The sequence below is a fragment of the Falco peregrinus genome, chromosome 7 (genome assembly GCF_023634155.1).
Source record: "Falco peregrinus isolate bFalPer1 chromosome 7, bFalPer1.pri, whole genome shotgun sequence".
Classification (NCBI taxonomy): Eukaryota; Metazoa; Chordata; class Aves; order Falconiformes; family Falconidae; genus Falco; species Falco peregrinus.
Genome location: NC_073727.1, coordinates 57327752 through 57340270, shown reverse-complemented (window position 1 = coordinate 57340270; position 12519 = coordinate 57327752). Strand labels below are relative to the sequence as shown.

Genomic DNA, 12519 nt, shown 5'->3' with positions numbered 1-12519 from the left:
CCCAACAGATTTCTTGAACAGCTGCATACTACTCTGTTCTTGCAAAAGTGCTTTGAGACAGATAAAGAGGAAGAGTATTTGGATTTTTTTGACAAAAGTGGCAAAAAGAGAATTTATACACCTTTAGTGAAAGGATGACGAAAAACCTCCCACGGATTTCTCTTTTCCAATCGCAGAGGAGCATGCAGTGGAAGCAGGTTGCCAACTTTTTGTTTCACATAGAAACAATAGAAAGTTTAATGTTAAGAAATAGGAACTAAGATCAGTATAACAACAGTTTAGTCCAGAGATACATATGGTGAATACTGGGAGTGAAACCAGTTACCCTTATCTTGAACAAAGCACCCTTCTGGAGAAAAATACTTGTTTATTTAGGTTGAAAACACACACTGGTCAATATACTGACCAGTGTCCTACTAAGCAACAGGCAGTGTAAGCTCAGATTCACCAAAGTGGTCTGAACTTTTCAAGTAGTGGGAGAAGTAAGTGCTTACTGCTCAGATGCTCAGCATCTTTGCAAAAGTGCCCCTCTCCAACTCAATGCCCCACATCAGAGGCACCTGAGACACCTGCGTTCCTTAACTGATCTGCAGTCTAATCCTCTCCACCCACACATAGACATATAGAATGGAAATAACAATTTGAACTTATATACATAAATACAGTTCTTTGAAGTGCACTAATGTATGTTACTGCCTGAATCAGGAGAGCACTTATGCACAGCATACACTCACATACAAGTTGCATGGGAAGAAGAGTTTTAAAGTTTTGGTATGATATCAGATTGTATCTAGGGGATTATTGTAGACAAAGAGGAGAAGAAATTGAAGTTAGGAATGGTCCAGGAGGCAAAAGGGGAAAGGCATGGAAAACAAGTCAAGAAAAAGAAAGGTCCAAGCAGTAGACGGTTCACAGTTGCTTTAGGCAGCAGTTTTAAGTTTCTCAGTTTTGAAAACGGAAATAACACCTACTTATAACCAAGAGGTGGGCTGGTAATTCACATTGAAAAGTGCTCAGAGATCCTTGGGAGGAAGGTATTTTTGGAAATGTGAAGGGTCATCCTTGAAGCATTTGTTATTATACCGTAGTGTGATTGTGGACTTCAAAACTGCTACTAAAAAGTAGTGCAGAAGGAAAACAGCAACCCACTCAAGAATGAATACTTGGCCAGCCCCAGTATTTCTACCCATGATACCACCAATAGACAAATACTGATGGGAAGAATGGGTAAGAAAAAAATCTTAAGTGCATATTTTTCTAGGTCTCTCACCTGGACGAGATAGTTTGCTAAGTGTACAGCTTCAGGTGGCGTAAACAGTTCAGATATTTGTGTTTATTCTCATTTTGTTTCCCCCTGGGAAGCTGTAACCAAGCTTCCAGAGTGATGAAACCAACACTGAGGAACTCAGCAAAAGAAAAGTGATAGACTTACTTCTTCTCCTAGTTTGTGACAGTTATGACCAATTAACCCCATACCTTTACCTCAGGATCAGAAGGGGTTCACCTTAAAATGTTTCTCTGTCCGCTTACTGTGTTACAGCATGTGCCTTCAAATCCTGCAGTCACAGCCTCCTTTCAGACTTGTGCTGTTAATCTCAGTCCGTAACTCAGTTCCTCGGGCTGCCAGCAATCGGTGTTCACAGAAGGGAGGAGTCTGGAGATGTACCCAAAGCCTTTCCATTTTGGTCCATCTCTGTGCTTTTCTGAGATTTTTTGCTTAGGTTGACAGCATGTCTCAGTCTCTTTCCAGATTGTTCATGACTTACAAAGCTGAAAGCATGGTTGTTGGCACTCCTTTCGCTTAATGTCTTCTGCCTGCGAGTGCTAAAGAAAGACAGAAAGAATTAAGATACATTCAGACCATAAGGACAAAGAGGTTTAGAAACTGAAGTCTGGTCTTTTTACTTATCTACTTTTAAGGTAGCAATTCTATCAAGAACTGGGTTATTCTACCCCAGATCCAGGATGTTTAACCCCGGTTTATTTACCTGTGCCTGAAGAAGAGGCGGAGATAGCACTGCATTCATTGTACACTATGCTATACATTGCATTTCTGATGCATTTATGGAACCAGGCCCAGGCCAGCTCTATGAATTAAATCTAGAGGAAGTCAGACCTGTTCTGCCAGTCAGGAACCCACTGCTGTTAGCATTGCAGACTATTGGATATGGATGTGGTGACACCCTTCCCCGAGGACATCCTTCGAGGAAGCACTGGGAAGGCAGTGCATACTAGGAAACCTTGTCAGCACAGCTGCTTGCCACTAAGCCTTGCTACCAGGAAGCTGGGAGTAGATTCACTCAACGACATGTTCTTGTGCTTGCCCCAGTAGTGACAGTGCTGTTGTAGTTCCTGTCCCAGTCCATGTATATCTCCCCTCATCAAAAAACCTCTGTGGAGAACTGTAGCTTGGCCATTCCCATTTCTCAAGACCAGTACTCAGCTCAAAACTGGAATTGCGCTTTTCAGTCTGTTTTGGAGGTGGAGAAGGAAACAAATCCAGCTTTTCCAGTATGACAGTTTGCAGATACCAGGGATTTTTTTTATCCTATAACATAAAAACAGGCCTTATAGCACCCATACAATGGCAACAAAGACATCTACTTACCTTGCCACCTGATGAAATCCAGCAACAAAACCATGTTCAGTCCTCTTACAAAATTTGGCAGTGCCTGTAGTGCCTCTTTCTCCTCCTTTTCTCATTTAATGCACATTGACTAATAATCTCCAGGGCTGTATCAACACCTTCTTTTATCTTGGCAGAACACTCCAGGTAAGCATATGCCCCAATGCTGGCAGCTAAAGCTTTTTTTCTGTAGTGTTAATTGGCTTGTTCCCTGGAGTAGTTAGTTTCTTTTTAATGCCCTCACCACCCCGTAGTTCAGTCTTGGTAGCCACCAGAATAATAGGTACTGTGGGCAGAACACTTTGATTTCTGGAACCCCAAAATAGAGCATGTGTTGCTGGGAGTCAGGTCCACAGAGGACCATATTAAAATAACATCGGTGTCCTTGTAGAACACTGAGCAGAGATTTCAGTAATTGACTTTATTCTTCCCTGCCACATCAAAGAGAATTAGTTCCGTCTCTTTCCCATCTACCTCTGTGTCAGTGACATAAGTGTCAAACAGAGTTGGCTCATAGGGCTTGGGAAGCTGTGACACAGAGCAAAGAGGAGGCATGTCTTACAACAGCGATCATATCCAGCTATAGTTAGATTTTTTCTAAGAGCAGCCATTCCTTAAAAACCAAGATAAAGTACAAAACGGATTACCATAATGGATTATGTGCATGCTGATGGGTTTTTTTTGTTGTTTTGTTTTTTGTTTTTTATTTTGTTTTGTTTTGGTTTTTTTAGTTTTTGTGTAGGGTAGAAGGAAAAGACAGAAAACCCATTAGTTTAGAACTCTTCCCCTTACCTCCTTTTTTGTCTCAGTACCCCTGGGTTACCTTTGCTTCCTATTTTTTTCCCCTTTTAATTTCTCTGATATCAGAAACTTCTGAAATTGTGAGTACCTTGCTCTTGACTATTACCATACATCAAAAAATGAAGGTATAAACCAAGTCTGTATGTAACCAAGACTCCTGCAGTGCCCTATATTTCTGTTTTATCATCTCAGACGTTTTTTATGGTTGGTGTTCAGTCCATAACAGATTTCATTTTCTAGATTGAGTGACTTAATTTTGTGAGTGAGGTGGAGTATAAAGCACTGTACTGAACAACTATCCAAATCAGTTTTATTGACTACATTTTTTCCTGCCATTGTCTGCTAGTGGAATTCTATCAATGGCAATAGCTATCCTGTGTAAGCCCATGCATGCTGCTTTTGCTCCTAGATCTCTTGTCATGTAGGAGTTCAGAGTGTTCTCTTTGTATATTCATGGTTAATTTATACAAGATAAAAGTTTGTTAGAGTTACAGGATAGTAATTTTCAACATCAACTGTCTTTCTTGATGTTCAGTATTAGATTGGTTTCTTCTAATATTGTTGCCGCCTCAGCTTCCTTAGGTCACTGGTTCCCCTGCAGAGAGAACTTGCCACCACTGTTCAAAGACCATCATGATGACCACAATATTTAAAGGAATAGGTCAATGTTTCTTAATATAGCCAACCAATCTGCAAAGAGAACCTGATGACATCATTGTTTTTTAAAGAAACCTACTTTACCGGCAATGAAGTGGAAGTTACACAATTCATTAACAAATCACAGCATGTTTACTTTAGAAATTTCTTCATTCCTATTGCAAAAGAGTCAACCTGAGTGAGCATTTCAGTGTTGAGTGTGCCAGACTACTAGTGGGGGTGTGTGTGTGTGTGCGCACTGACAGTACTGGAGTGTAGAACACTGGAGTGTAGGCAGTAGACCTGCCAGACAGACCCTCAAGATACTCCTTTCCAGATCTTTTGAGGCATTGTAGAGAAATTAATTGCAGAATCAAAGAATGGATGAGGTGTGTCCCTGCCCTGCTCAGAGCAGGATCAACCACAGCAGGCTGCTTAGGACTGTGTCCAGCTGGGTTTTGAATATCTCCAAGGATGGAGACCCCACATCTATCCGGGAAGCTTTTTTCAGTGTTTGGTCATCCTCAAAGTAGTGAAATGAAGTCTAGCAACCAGAGAGTCTAAAGAGAAAGAATTGTCCAGCGGTAAGGATACTATTTTGAATTCCAGAGATGAAGACTGAATTCCCTGCTATCTTGTGGCTATTGGAGAAGTTATTTCTATTCTCTGTCTCAGTTTTCCTGGCAGACAAAGACTGCAAGGTGTCTGCAACCACTAAAAACTGACAACAAAGGGAACCAGGGGTAGATTAATTTAGGCTGGCTGCAGAGAGAACTGTTTCCAAAGGCATTATTGGTGATGCAGATATGTAACGGCTGGTTAGTATAGTTCTGTGGTCAGCCCATTTATTCCATACAGCTACAGAAGTGTTCTTCAGCTGGGATGAGGGGATTTAGGTCTAAATATTTTAGCCTAAGGATAAGGAACTTGGTTTTGTTTAATTTGAAGTCAGCTGGAGACCTGAGGCCACTTTAGTTTTCTGTGGTGGTCTAATTTACTCTGCCATACCATATTCCCTGAGTCTATTCAAGTATGAATCCTATAGTCTTGCCATAGTAACTTAACAAAATTAAAGTCATCAGCTTCTGACTTGCCCCACTTATTCCCTGGAAAAGCAATGCCAGTGGGGGTCCCATACAGCTCTTTAGGGTCATGAAAGCATTTCTTGTTTGGAACAATGTGCTTTCATGTGCACTTAGCCTAGACCTATGTATGAAAATAAGTCTTTTTCACCTTCTCTTTTTGTGCCTTGGCATTCTGGTTTCTAGGTAGATCGGTCTGGCCTTTCTGCTGAGACCACTGGTCACAAGGGGTTTTGAGAGTTAAATTCTGTTTTTCTTCAGGGATGCTGGAAAGCAATGGACCTGCTGTGACACACAACAAGTGGTCTGGTTCCTATACATGCCAAAACCTCTTAGCAGCTTAGAGAGACAGATACCTACCATCTCTGCCTGACCTACATCTACCCAGAGCTTTTCTGCACTAGCCTGTAAACTGCTCATATTTAGCTAGCTCTTGCTTTCCTTACCTTGCTGAGAAGCTTTGCCTGCATTAGGAATGCAGGATGCTTGTTGCTAGCATTACAGTACAAGGCAGTGTGCAGGACTCAGTATGCCATTACTGGCACATACGGCTCCCTCAGCATGTTATGCCATAGCAGGCAATGTACTTTACTTGCCTACTTATTGACAAAAAAGCGAAAGATTACCTTCCCCACTGAGCTTTCACACTTTTGGTACAGATTTATGCTTGAATACAAATTATCTGAGTTACAGACATGCCCTTTAGAAAATCTGTTTAACAGAAAGAGCAGAGAGGGAATATAATCCAGAAACAATCTCCAATAATTGACTGGCATTGTCTTCTCAGCAACAAAAAATGCCACTTGGATTAATAATTAGATTAATAAATAAATCAAGTAAAAAACAAAAGGCTGTTTTAATCTTAAAACCACTAGCACAAGCAATGAGACCAAAGAAGTGCTGTCTTCTTTCTCCTACTTCATACTTTGCTCATCAGTCATACAGATGTGTGTGGTGCAGCAGAACTAATGCTCTGCTTAGAAAGTACACATTTAAGGATTACTGGAAGTGAAGTTTCAGCTTGCTTAAAGAAGTATATTTTAGCATATCATGCAAATTTGGTCAGAAGACATAAAAGTTAACAGCATAAAGTTCAAATTCAGCCCTAAAATATGTAAACTGGCTACATTCCCTGGTGCCATTCAGACCACAACCATGCTTGAATACAGAATTGGTCCTATACAAAATTCCCTAAGGAAAGGAAAAAGCCATCTCATTCCAGAGCCTCTTTTCGTTATTTTTCTTTCCAGGTTTTCCACCTCTGCTCTCAGGTACCACCCCAAGAAGAAAGCCTAAGTACTTCCACAGATTATTATCCACTGTGCTGATTTACAGTACCATGGCCATGCTTATTTCTGCTGCACTCGCAGCACTGCCATGCTGGTCAGATTCCCATTTTTCTTGATGCATCGATCCAAGCAGCAAAAGAAAAGGATTCCTATGTACAACTCTACCCCAGTTTCCACTGTTCTTGATACTGGCTTGTTTCATGCTTTCATGTATGGGCTGAAGAAAGAATGCTTCAGAAAAGAGAAGTATATATAACTGAAAAAATTATATAAATTAAGGGCCTTCTTGCTTTCGCTTAGACAGCTCAGGGCAGGTGCCACAGAGTGTACTGATATTTATGGACTAAGCCCACTGCAGGAGAAAGGTGGCATTAGCAAATTTATATTAAGTATGAAACCCAGGCCACTGATCAAGTCCCAGGTATTACACATTTAAGTATAAATGTGTGATAGCCACAGTGACTTAGATGGTCCCTATAGAGTCTATTGCTTAGAGTGTACCCTAGAACAGTGAAATGAGTGCAATCTCACCCTGAGTCACATGGCTGGGTCTCCCGATGCAAAGCCTTTTGGAAGAAAAATCTAAAATAAAGCATTTGAAACCCTAGGTCAAGGAATTACACTGACTTTACTGCAGTCTTTCTTGCAAGGAGAGACGAAATATCAGCCTTTTGCCTTCAGCATAACTGTGTGGAAGACTACAGAAGCAACACCTCACTAAAAACTAAAGCAGTTACGGCTCAGACCCTAACTGGGTGCTGGAACTGTACCTGTGCTGTTCTGTTACAGGAAAGGTCTCAGCTGGGCCTCTGTAGAGCATTTCCTTAGCTAGCTTGGAAGCTGGGACCAGCAGACACTTTGGATGAGGCCACCCTGCTTTGAAGTCTGAAAGAGCTGAAGAGTATGACTGTGGGCCACTTCGTTAGCTTTCTTTACATCGAGGCATATGGATAATTGCCACCAGCGCGCTGGGTGAACAACAGAGCCGTGTGCTCTGAAATGAATATGCTGCCCATTTCCTCACCTTTCATGGCACAGCACAGATGAGATGATGGACAAAACTGCTTGTTCGGATGATTTATTTCGTTGGGTTTTTTTCTATTTAGTAAGTGTTTTGCTTATGAAAAGACAAACCCACCTACCCAGCCAACCACTCTTCGTGCCAGCCAGAAGTCACGGAAAAAACGCATTAGAAAGCGTATTTAAGCAGCACCTCTCACCACCCGCCCGCTGAGCGCGGCAGCCTTCCCGCGGCCGCCCCCGGGTGCAGTTGGCTAGCGCGGCCGCACGGTGGCGCCCAGCCCCAGCAGAGCCGCACCGCACCGCACCGCACCGCACCACTCCGCACCGCACCGCACCGCACCACTCCGCACCGCATCGCACCGTACCACACCGCTCCGCACCGCATCGCACCGCACCGCGCCGCACCGCAGCGGAGCGCAGCAGCTCTCCGTGCTTTTGGCTGCGCTTGCAGAGAGAACAGCTACGGGCTGCCAGTGCTCCATCGCCAGGGGGCCGTGCCGGCGCGGGGATGACTTCCGCGCACACAACTATTTTCATTTCGTGGAGTTTAAAAGCCTTGAGCGGTGACAGCAAACGCAAAGGGGAGATGGAAAACAGAAACTTAAAGGCCGCACCGATGCCTGTGACTACACTTTATTTCTGGGTTTTTTTTTTCAAACATCAGTGTGAATTTATTATGTTTGCATAACATGCTGTACAAACTATGTAAGAGCAAGGTACGAATGCGTCCATTGCCATCCAGGGACGTGCTCTTTTGACAGGGAGAAATGGGAATAACAAAAATCTCACAGAAGATGCATTGTATTTCAGTGTCTAGGATTTAAGTGAACCATAAGTGAACCACTTGCCCTATTGACACACAGTTCTGTAACAGTCTGCTGCAAACAACGCATCAGGCAATTGGATATACTCAGTGATGCGTTTGGCCTTCAAATGGATTTTTTAAAATACAATTTCTAGTAACAACCATATTGCTCCAATCACTCTTTTTTGTTCTATTCCCTAATGCCAGTGCTGGCTAGCAAAAGAGGACGCTTCGGATCCAACCCTGAGAGGCAGTAGCCACAGGACATCATGTAGGTGGAAATGCTTGCAGGGAAAAAGCTTGAGGCAACACCCAGTGAAACAGTGATAGCTGCGACAGGGACAGAGGGAATCACTACCAGCAATTTCACAGTGTGAGACTTTACAATGCACAGCTTTATTAACGCACCCAGTGTGAGCCATCTGTTTATATTAAAGTACTTCCACCCTGTCCCCCAATCTGAAACCTGTCTTTTGCACTTGTTTATTTTCCACATTCATTTTTTCATTACTGTGACTTCCAATATCTCCGTAAATTGAGTTCAAAAGGGCATCTCAGTTCAAGTCTGCTACTTCTCCCAGGTTGTAATTCCTCTGTTTCCTTTTGGTCAAAAGCTGGGAGGAGAGAGACCCAAACACGATGAATTTTTCCTTTAAGGAAGGGAAGCGGTTGAGTGCTGTTACATTTTTCCAGTAATGTCTAGTGAAGGCTTTTACTTAACCACCTGCAATAACCTTAGTTCCACTTTGGGCTTTAAAGCCAGCACCTGGGACACAGCCGTTTCCCCTCTCTCTCGCTCCCGGTTGCTCTCCTAGCTTTTTCAGACCGGACACCCCGAGTGCCGGGGCCGGTGGTTGTGAGGCGGCGGGGCCGAGCAGGCCGGGCCGTGAGGCGAGCGGAGCCGGGCCGGGGGGCGAGCGGAGCCGGGCCGGGGGGCGAATGGGGCCGGGCCGCGGCGCCAGTGGGGCCGGGCCGTGAGGCGGCCTCCGCGCGGGGCTGACGGCGCTCGGCAGGCAGCGGTGCCGCACCTCGGGACGAGCCCGGGACAGATTCCCCGGCCGCGCCGGCCGACAAGGCCCCCTCCGGTTTGTGCCGCCGCGCCGGCACTGAGTGGCGGCTTTGCGGCAGGGCGGGTCGGGTCCCTGTCGTGGCCCCGGTTGCGCCGCTGCCCGCCCCACCGCTCTGGATGACCGGGCCCCGCCGCCCCCAAGCGCGTCTCCTGCCACCCCACAGCCACCGGCCCCGATGCCCCTAGCCCGACCCGGTCGCCGCCAACCAAGCCCGGCGCTGCGCCGCCCCGCCGCCGCCACCGCCGCTGCCGCGGGCCGGGGGTCGCTCGCGCCCTGCTGCGCCCTGCTCCCCCCGCCTGCCCGCGCCCCGCCTCCCGCCCGCAGCGCTCCGCCAATCGCAACGCTCTCCGCCGGGGATGACCTCACTCTCTGCCTTCCCATTGGCCGGCTATATTAAGAAAGTCGCGAGCGCCTTTAAATAGAGGCGCCGGCCCGCAGCTTGCGGCAGTGGCAGCGCGGTGCTGGTGGGTCGGTGGTGTGCGGTGGCAGCAGCGGCGCTTCCTCCGCGGCGGGCCGAGTCGGGCGGGAGCGGCGGCGCTTGCCTGCGGCCGTAGCGCTCCCCCGAGGCAGGGGACGGAGGCGCGGTGTCCGTGCGGGGAGAGAAGAGGGCGCGCCCGCCTGCCTGCGCGGGCTCGGCTCGCCACGGTGCCCTGTGAGAAGCGAGAGGAAGGGGGAGGCGGCGGCCGCGGGGAGGAGGGCGCTGCCATCGTCCTGCTGCACGGCAAGGCCAGCTTGGCGAGCCTGGCCATGGCCGCCATCCGCAAGAAGCTGGTGGTGGTGGGGGACGGTGCCTGTGGCAAGACTTGCCTTCTCATAGTCTTCAGCAAAGATGAGTTCCCTGAGGTCTACGTGCCCACCGTCTTCGAGAACTACGTGGCTGATATCGAGGTGGATGGCAAACAGGTGGAGCTGGCACTGTGGGACACGGCTGGCCAGGAGGATTATGACCGTCTGCGCCCCCTTTCCTACCCAGACACCGACGTGATTCTCATGTGCTTCTCTGTGGACAGCCCAGACTCGCTGGAGAACATCCCAGAGAAGTGGGTGCCCGAAGTCAAGCACTTCTGCCCCAACGTCCCCATCATCCTGGTGGCCAACAAGAAGGACCTGCGCAATGATGAGCATGTGCGCAATGAGCTGGCCCGCATGAAGCAGGAGCCGGTGCGCACCGAGGATGGCCGTGCCATGGCCATTCGTATCCAGGCCTACGACTACCTGGAGTGCTCGGCCAAGACCAAGGAGGGTGTCCGGGAGGTCTTTGAGACGGCCACCCGGGCAGCCTTGCAGAAGCGCTACGGCACCCAAAACGGCTGCATCAACTGCTGCAAAGTCCTATAGGGTGTGGCTGGAGTGCGGCGCTGGGCACAGCGTCTGGGTCACCTGTTGGCAGGCAGAGAGGAGCTGGGTTATGCACACACAAAGCATCTGCCTGTCCCCTCTCCTGGGGGCTGGCGATGAATTAGGGTGGGGGCTAAGGGAGGGAGCATGCTCGCTTAGCCTTGGCTGAAAAGGGTTGTGCTGGCTCAGCTGTGGGGTCAGAGGGAGGGGGAATTGCATGCCCGGAGTCTTGGGAATGAAGTGGGGAGAAGCCTTCTCCTACCACTGGCCCCTGTGAGTTAATTGCAGATTCTCAACAACAAAAAGCTGCTGAGACTGGACTGAGCAAACACCGCACCCGGCTCTTCCCCTACCACCTGCTGCTGCCAGCTCCCAGCTGGCCTCCTCTCTTTTGCAAGAGGAGAACGGTGGAGCTGAGATGCTCCAGGGGACTGACTTCTGCCTCCTGCCTGCATGTGCCTCCCCCCGGGCAAGCTGGGGAAGGGGGCTGGCTGCATCTCCTGGGCTGCCTGCACATCCTCGCCTCTCCTGCAGATGTTTCGGCCTGAGCCTGACCTGCAGTGGAAGTTAGTGCCCTGAAGACTGAGACTGGGAGGGGAGGGTCATTCCAACAAGCAAAGCCTGTATATATCTTTACCTTTTCTGTCTTGTGCAAACTGGGGTAGTGCCGGGGGTGCTTATTTAAAGTGAGGTGGGGAGGGGGTGCTGAGCTGGGACTTGTGTTGTGCAAAGGAATTTGCCCTGAGTGACCAATGTCTGCTGATAACACAAGCCTTGAACTGACTCCAGCTGCAGAAGTCACCAGGCTGGGAAGTAAAGCAGAATTGCTCTGTCCTCCTTGCTGGACATCCTCCTCCTGATGGACAAGGCAGGATGAGCAAGGAGGAGGGCGTTGATATTGCCATATTATGATCTTGGTGCCTGCTCCTTCCTTTATTGTTGTCTTCTGCAAGTATGTTGATTTGGGTTTATTTAAAAGTTTATTTTCAAAAAGAAATTACTTTGCACAACTTGGTGGATTTTTATGTTTTTTAAAATTAAATACTCGGCGCACTTGTCATCTGCGTACAACACTGTAGCATTGGAAACAATCTTACTCACTAACCTCATCTGGGTCTTGTTTTTAAATTGATTTCAACACAAGACAAAAACCCCAAACCACTGTATCTTTTTGCCTTGGAAAAAAAATATGGTTGAAAGCACTGTTCCTTATGCAGTGAGTACATCAGACTTCAGTATTAAAGGGTAGTTTAAAGAATGGAGGTTTATTTAAAACTTATTTTCACAGGGTAGCCAACCCAAGTGAAAATAATTTTGTGTTTCTCTGGTTCAGAGAACAAACGTATCCATTTCTATTTGTTTACTTTTCTCCCTCTTCCCTCAACAGTGGTACTGAGACTGTTTTTGTTTTTAATAAACTGACATGGCAAAACCTGAGATGTATATGATGTTTACATAAAGTTATGAACTGTGTATGCAGTTTTTTATGTAAAGTATTAAAAGATTCTATGCTGACACTTGTGAGAGCGGTGTTGTGATTTACAGAGACTGTCCTCAGCTTGCAGCAATACACCTGGATGGTATTGAACTAGACCAGCGTTTGCCCTCTGCCTGCAGATGCTTTTATTTGTATTTTCTCTGCTGGCTGAAATATCTGTCTGGCAGCTTTCAGAGGGTGGTGGTTTTATTTTCCTTTGGGGGGAGCTGCTTTGTTACTTTTTCTGTACAGATGGCATGTGGAAGTGTACTTGAAATTCAAGGTGGTGACTAATCCATCCTTGTTGCTGCTAAGCTCAAGAATTCTCTGTGCCTTGTGTGTGGTGAGCTTGGGTTCAGCTTCTGCTGCTCC

General features: G+C 47.0%; 2 protein-coding genes across 2 annotated transcripts; one reads left to right on the top strand and one right to left on the bottom strand.

Annotated features, from left to right (window-relative positions):
* Positions 1 to 1817: 1817 nt before the first annotated feature.
* Positions 1818 to 3920, bottom strand: LOC114010673 (ras-like GTP-binding protein RHO). Its single transcript, XM_055811306.1, is given in 5 exon segments — positions 1818 to 2811; positions 2814 to 2915; positions 2918 to 2977; positions 2980 to 3168; positions 3171 to 3920. Coding segments are annotated over 5 exon segments (576 nt in total). The 5' UTR covers positions 3238 to 3920; the 3' UTR covers positions 1818 to 2653.
* A 5859-nt stretch (positions 3921 to 9779) lies between these two features.
* RHOB (ras homolog family member B) lies at positions 9780 to 12187 on the top strand. The gene has a single exon (XM_027779248.2). It carries the CDS (start codon positions 10080 to 10082, stop codon positions 10668 to 10670), a length of 591 nt encoding a protein of 196 aa, XP_027635049.1. The 5' UTR covers positions 9780 to 10079; the 3' UTR covers positions 10671 to 12187.
* Positions 12188 to 12519: the final 332 nt, after the last annotated feature.

Bases quoted from the DNA above. Each gene is read 5' to 3' on its own strand.
- RHOB (XM_027779248.2), top strand. From the start codon at position 10,080: ATGGCCGCCATCCGCAAGAAGCTGGTGGTGGTGGGGGACGGTGCCTGT.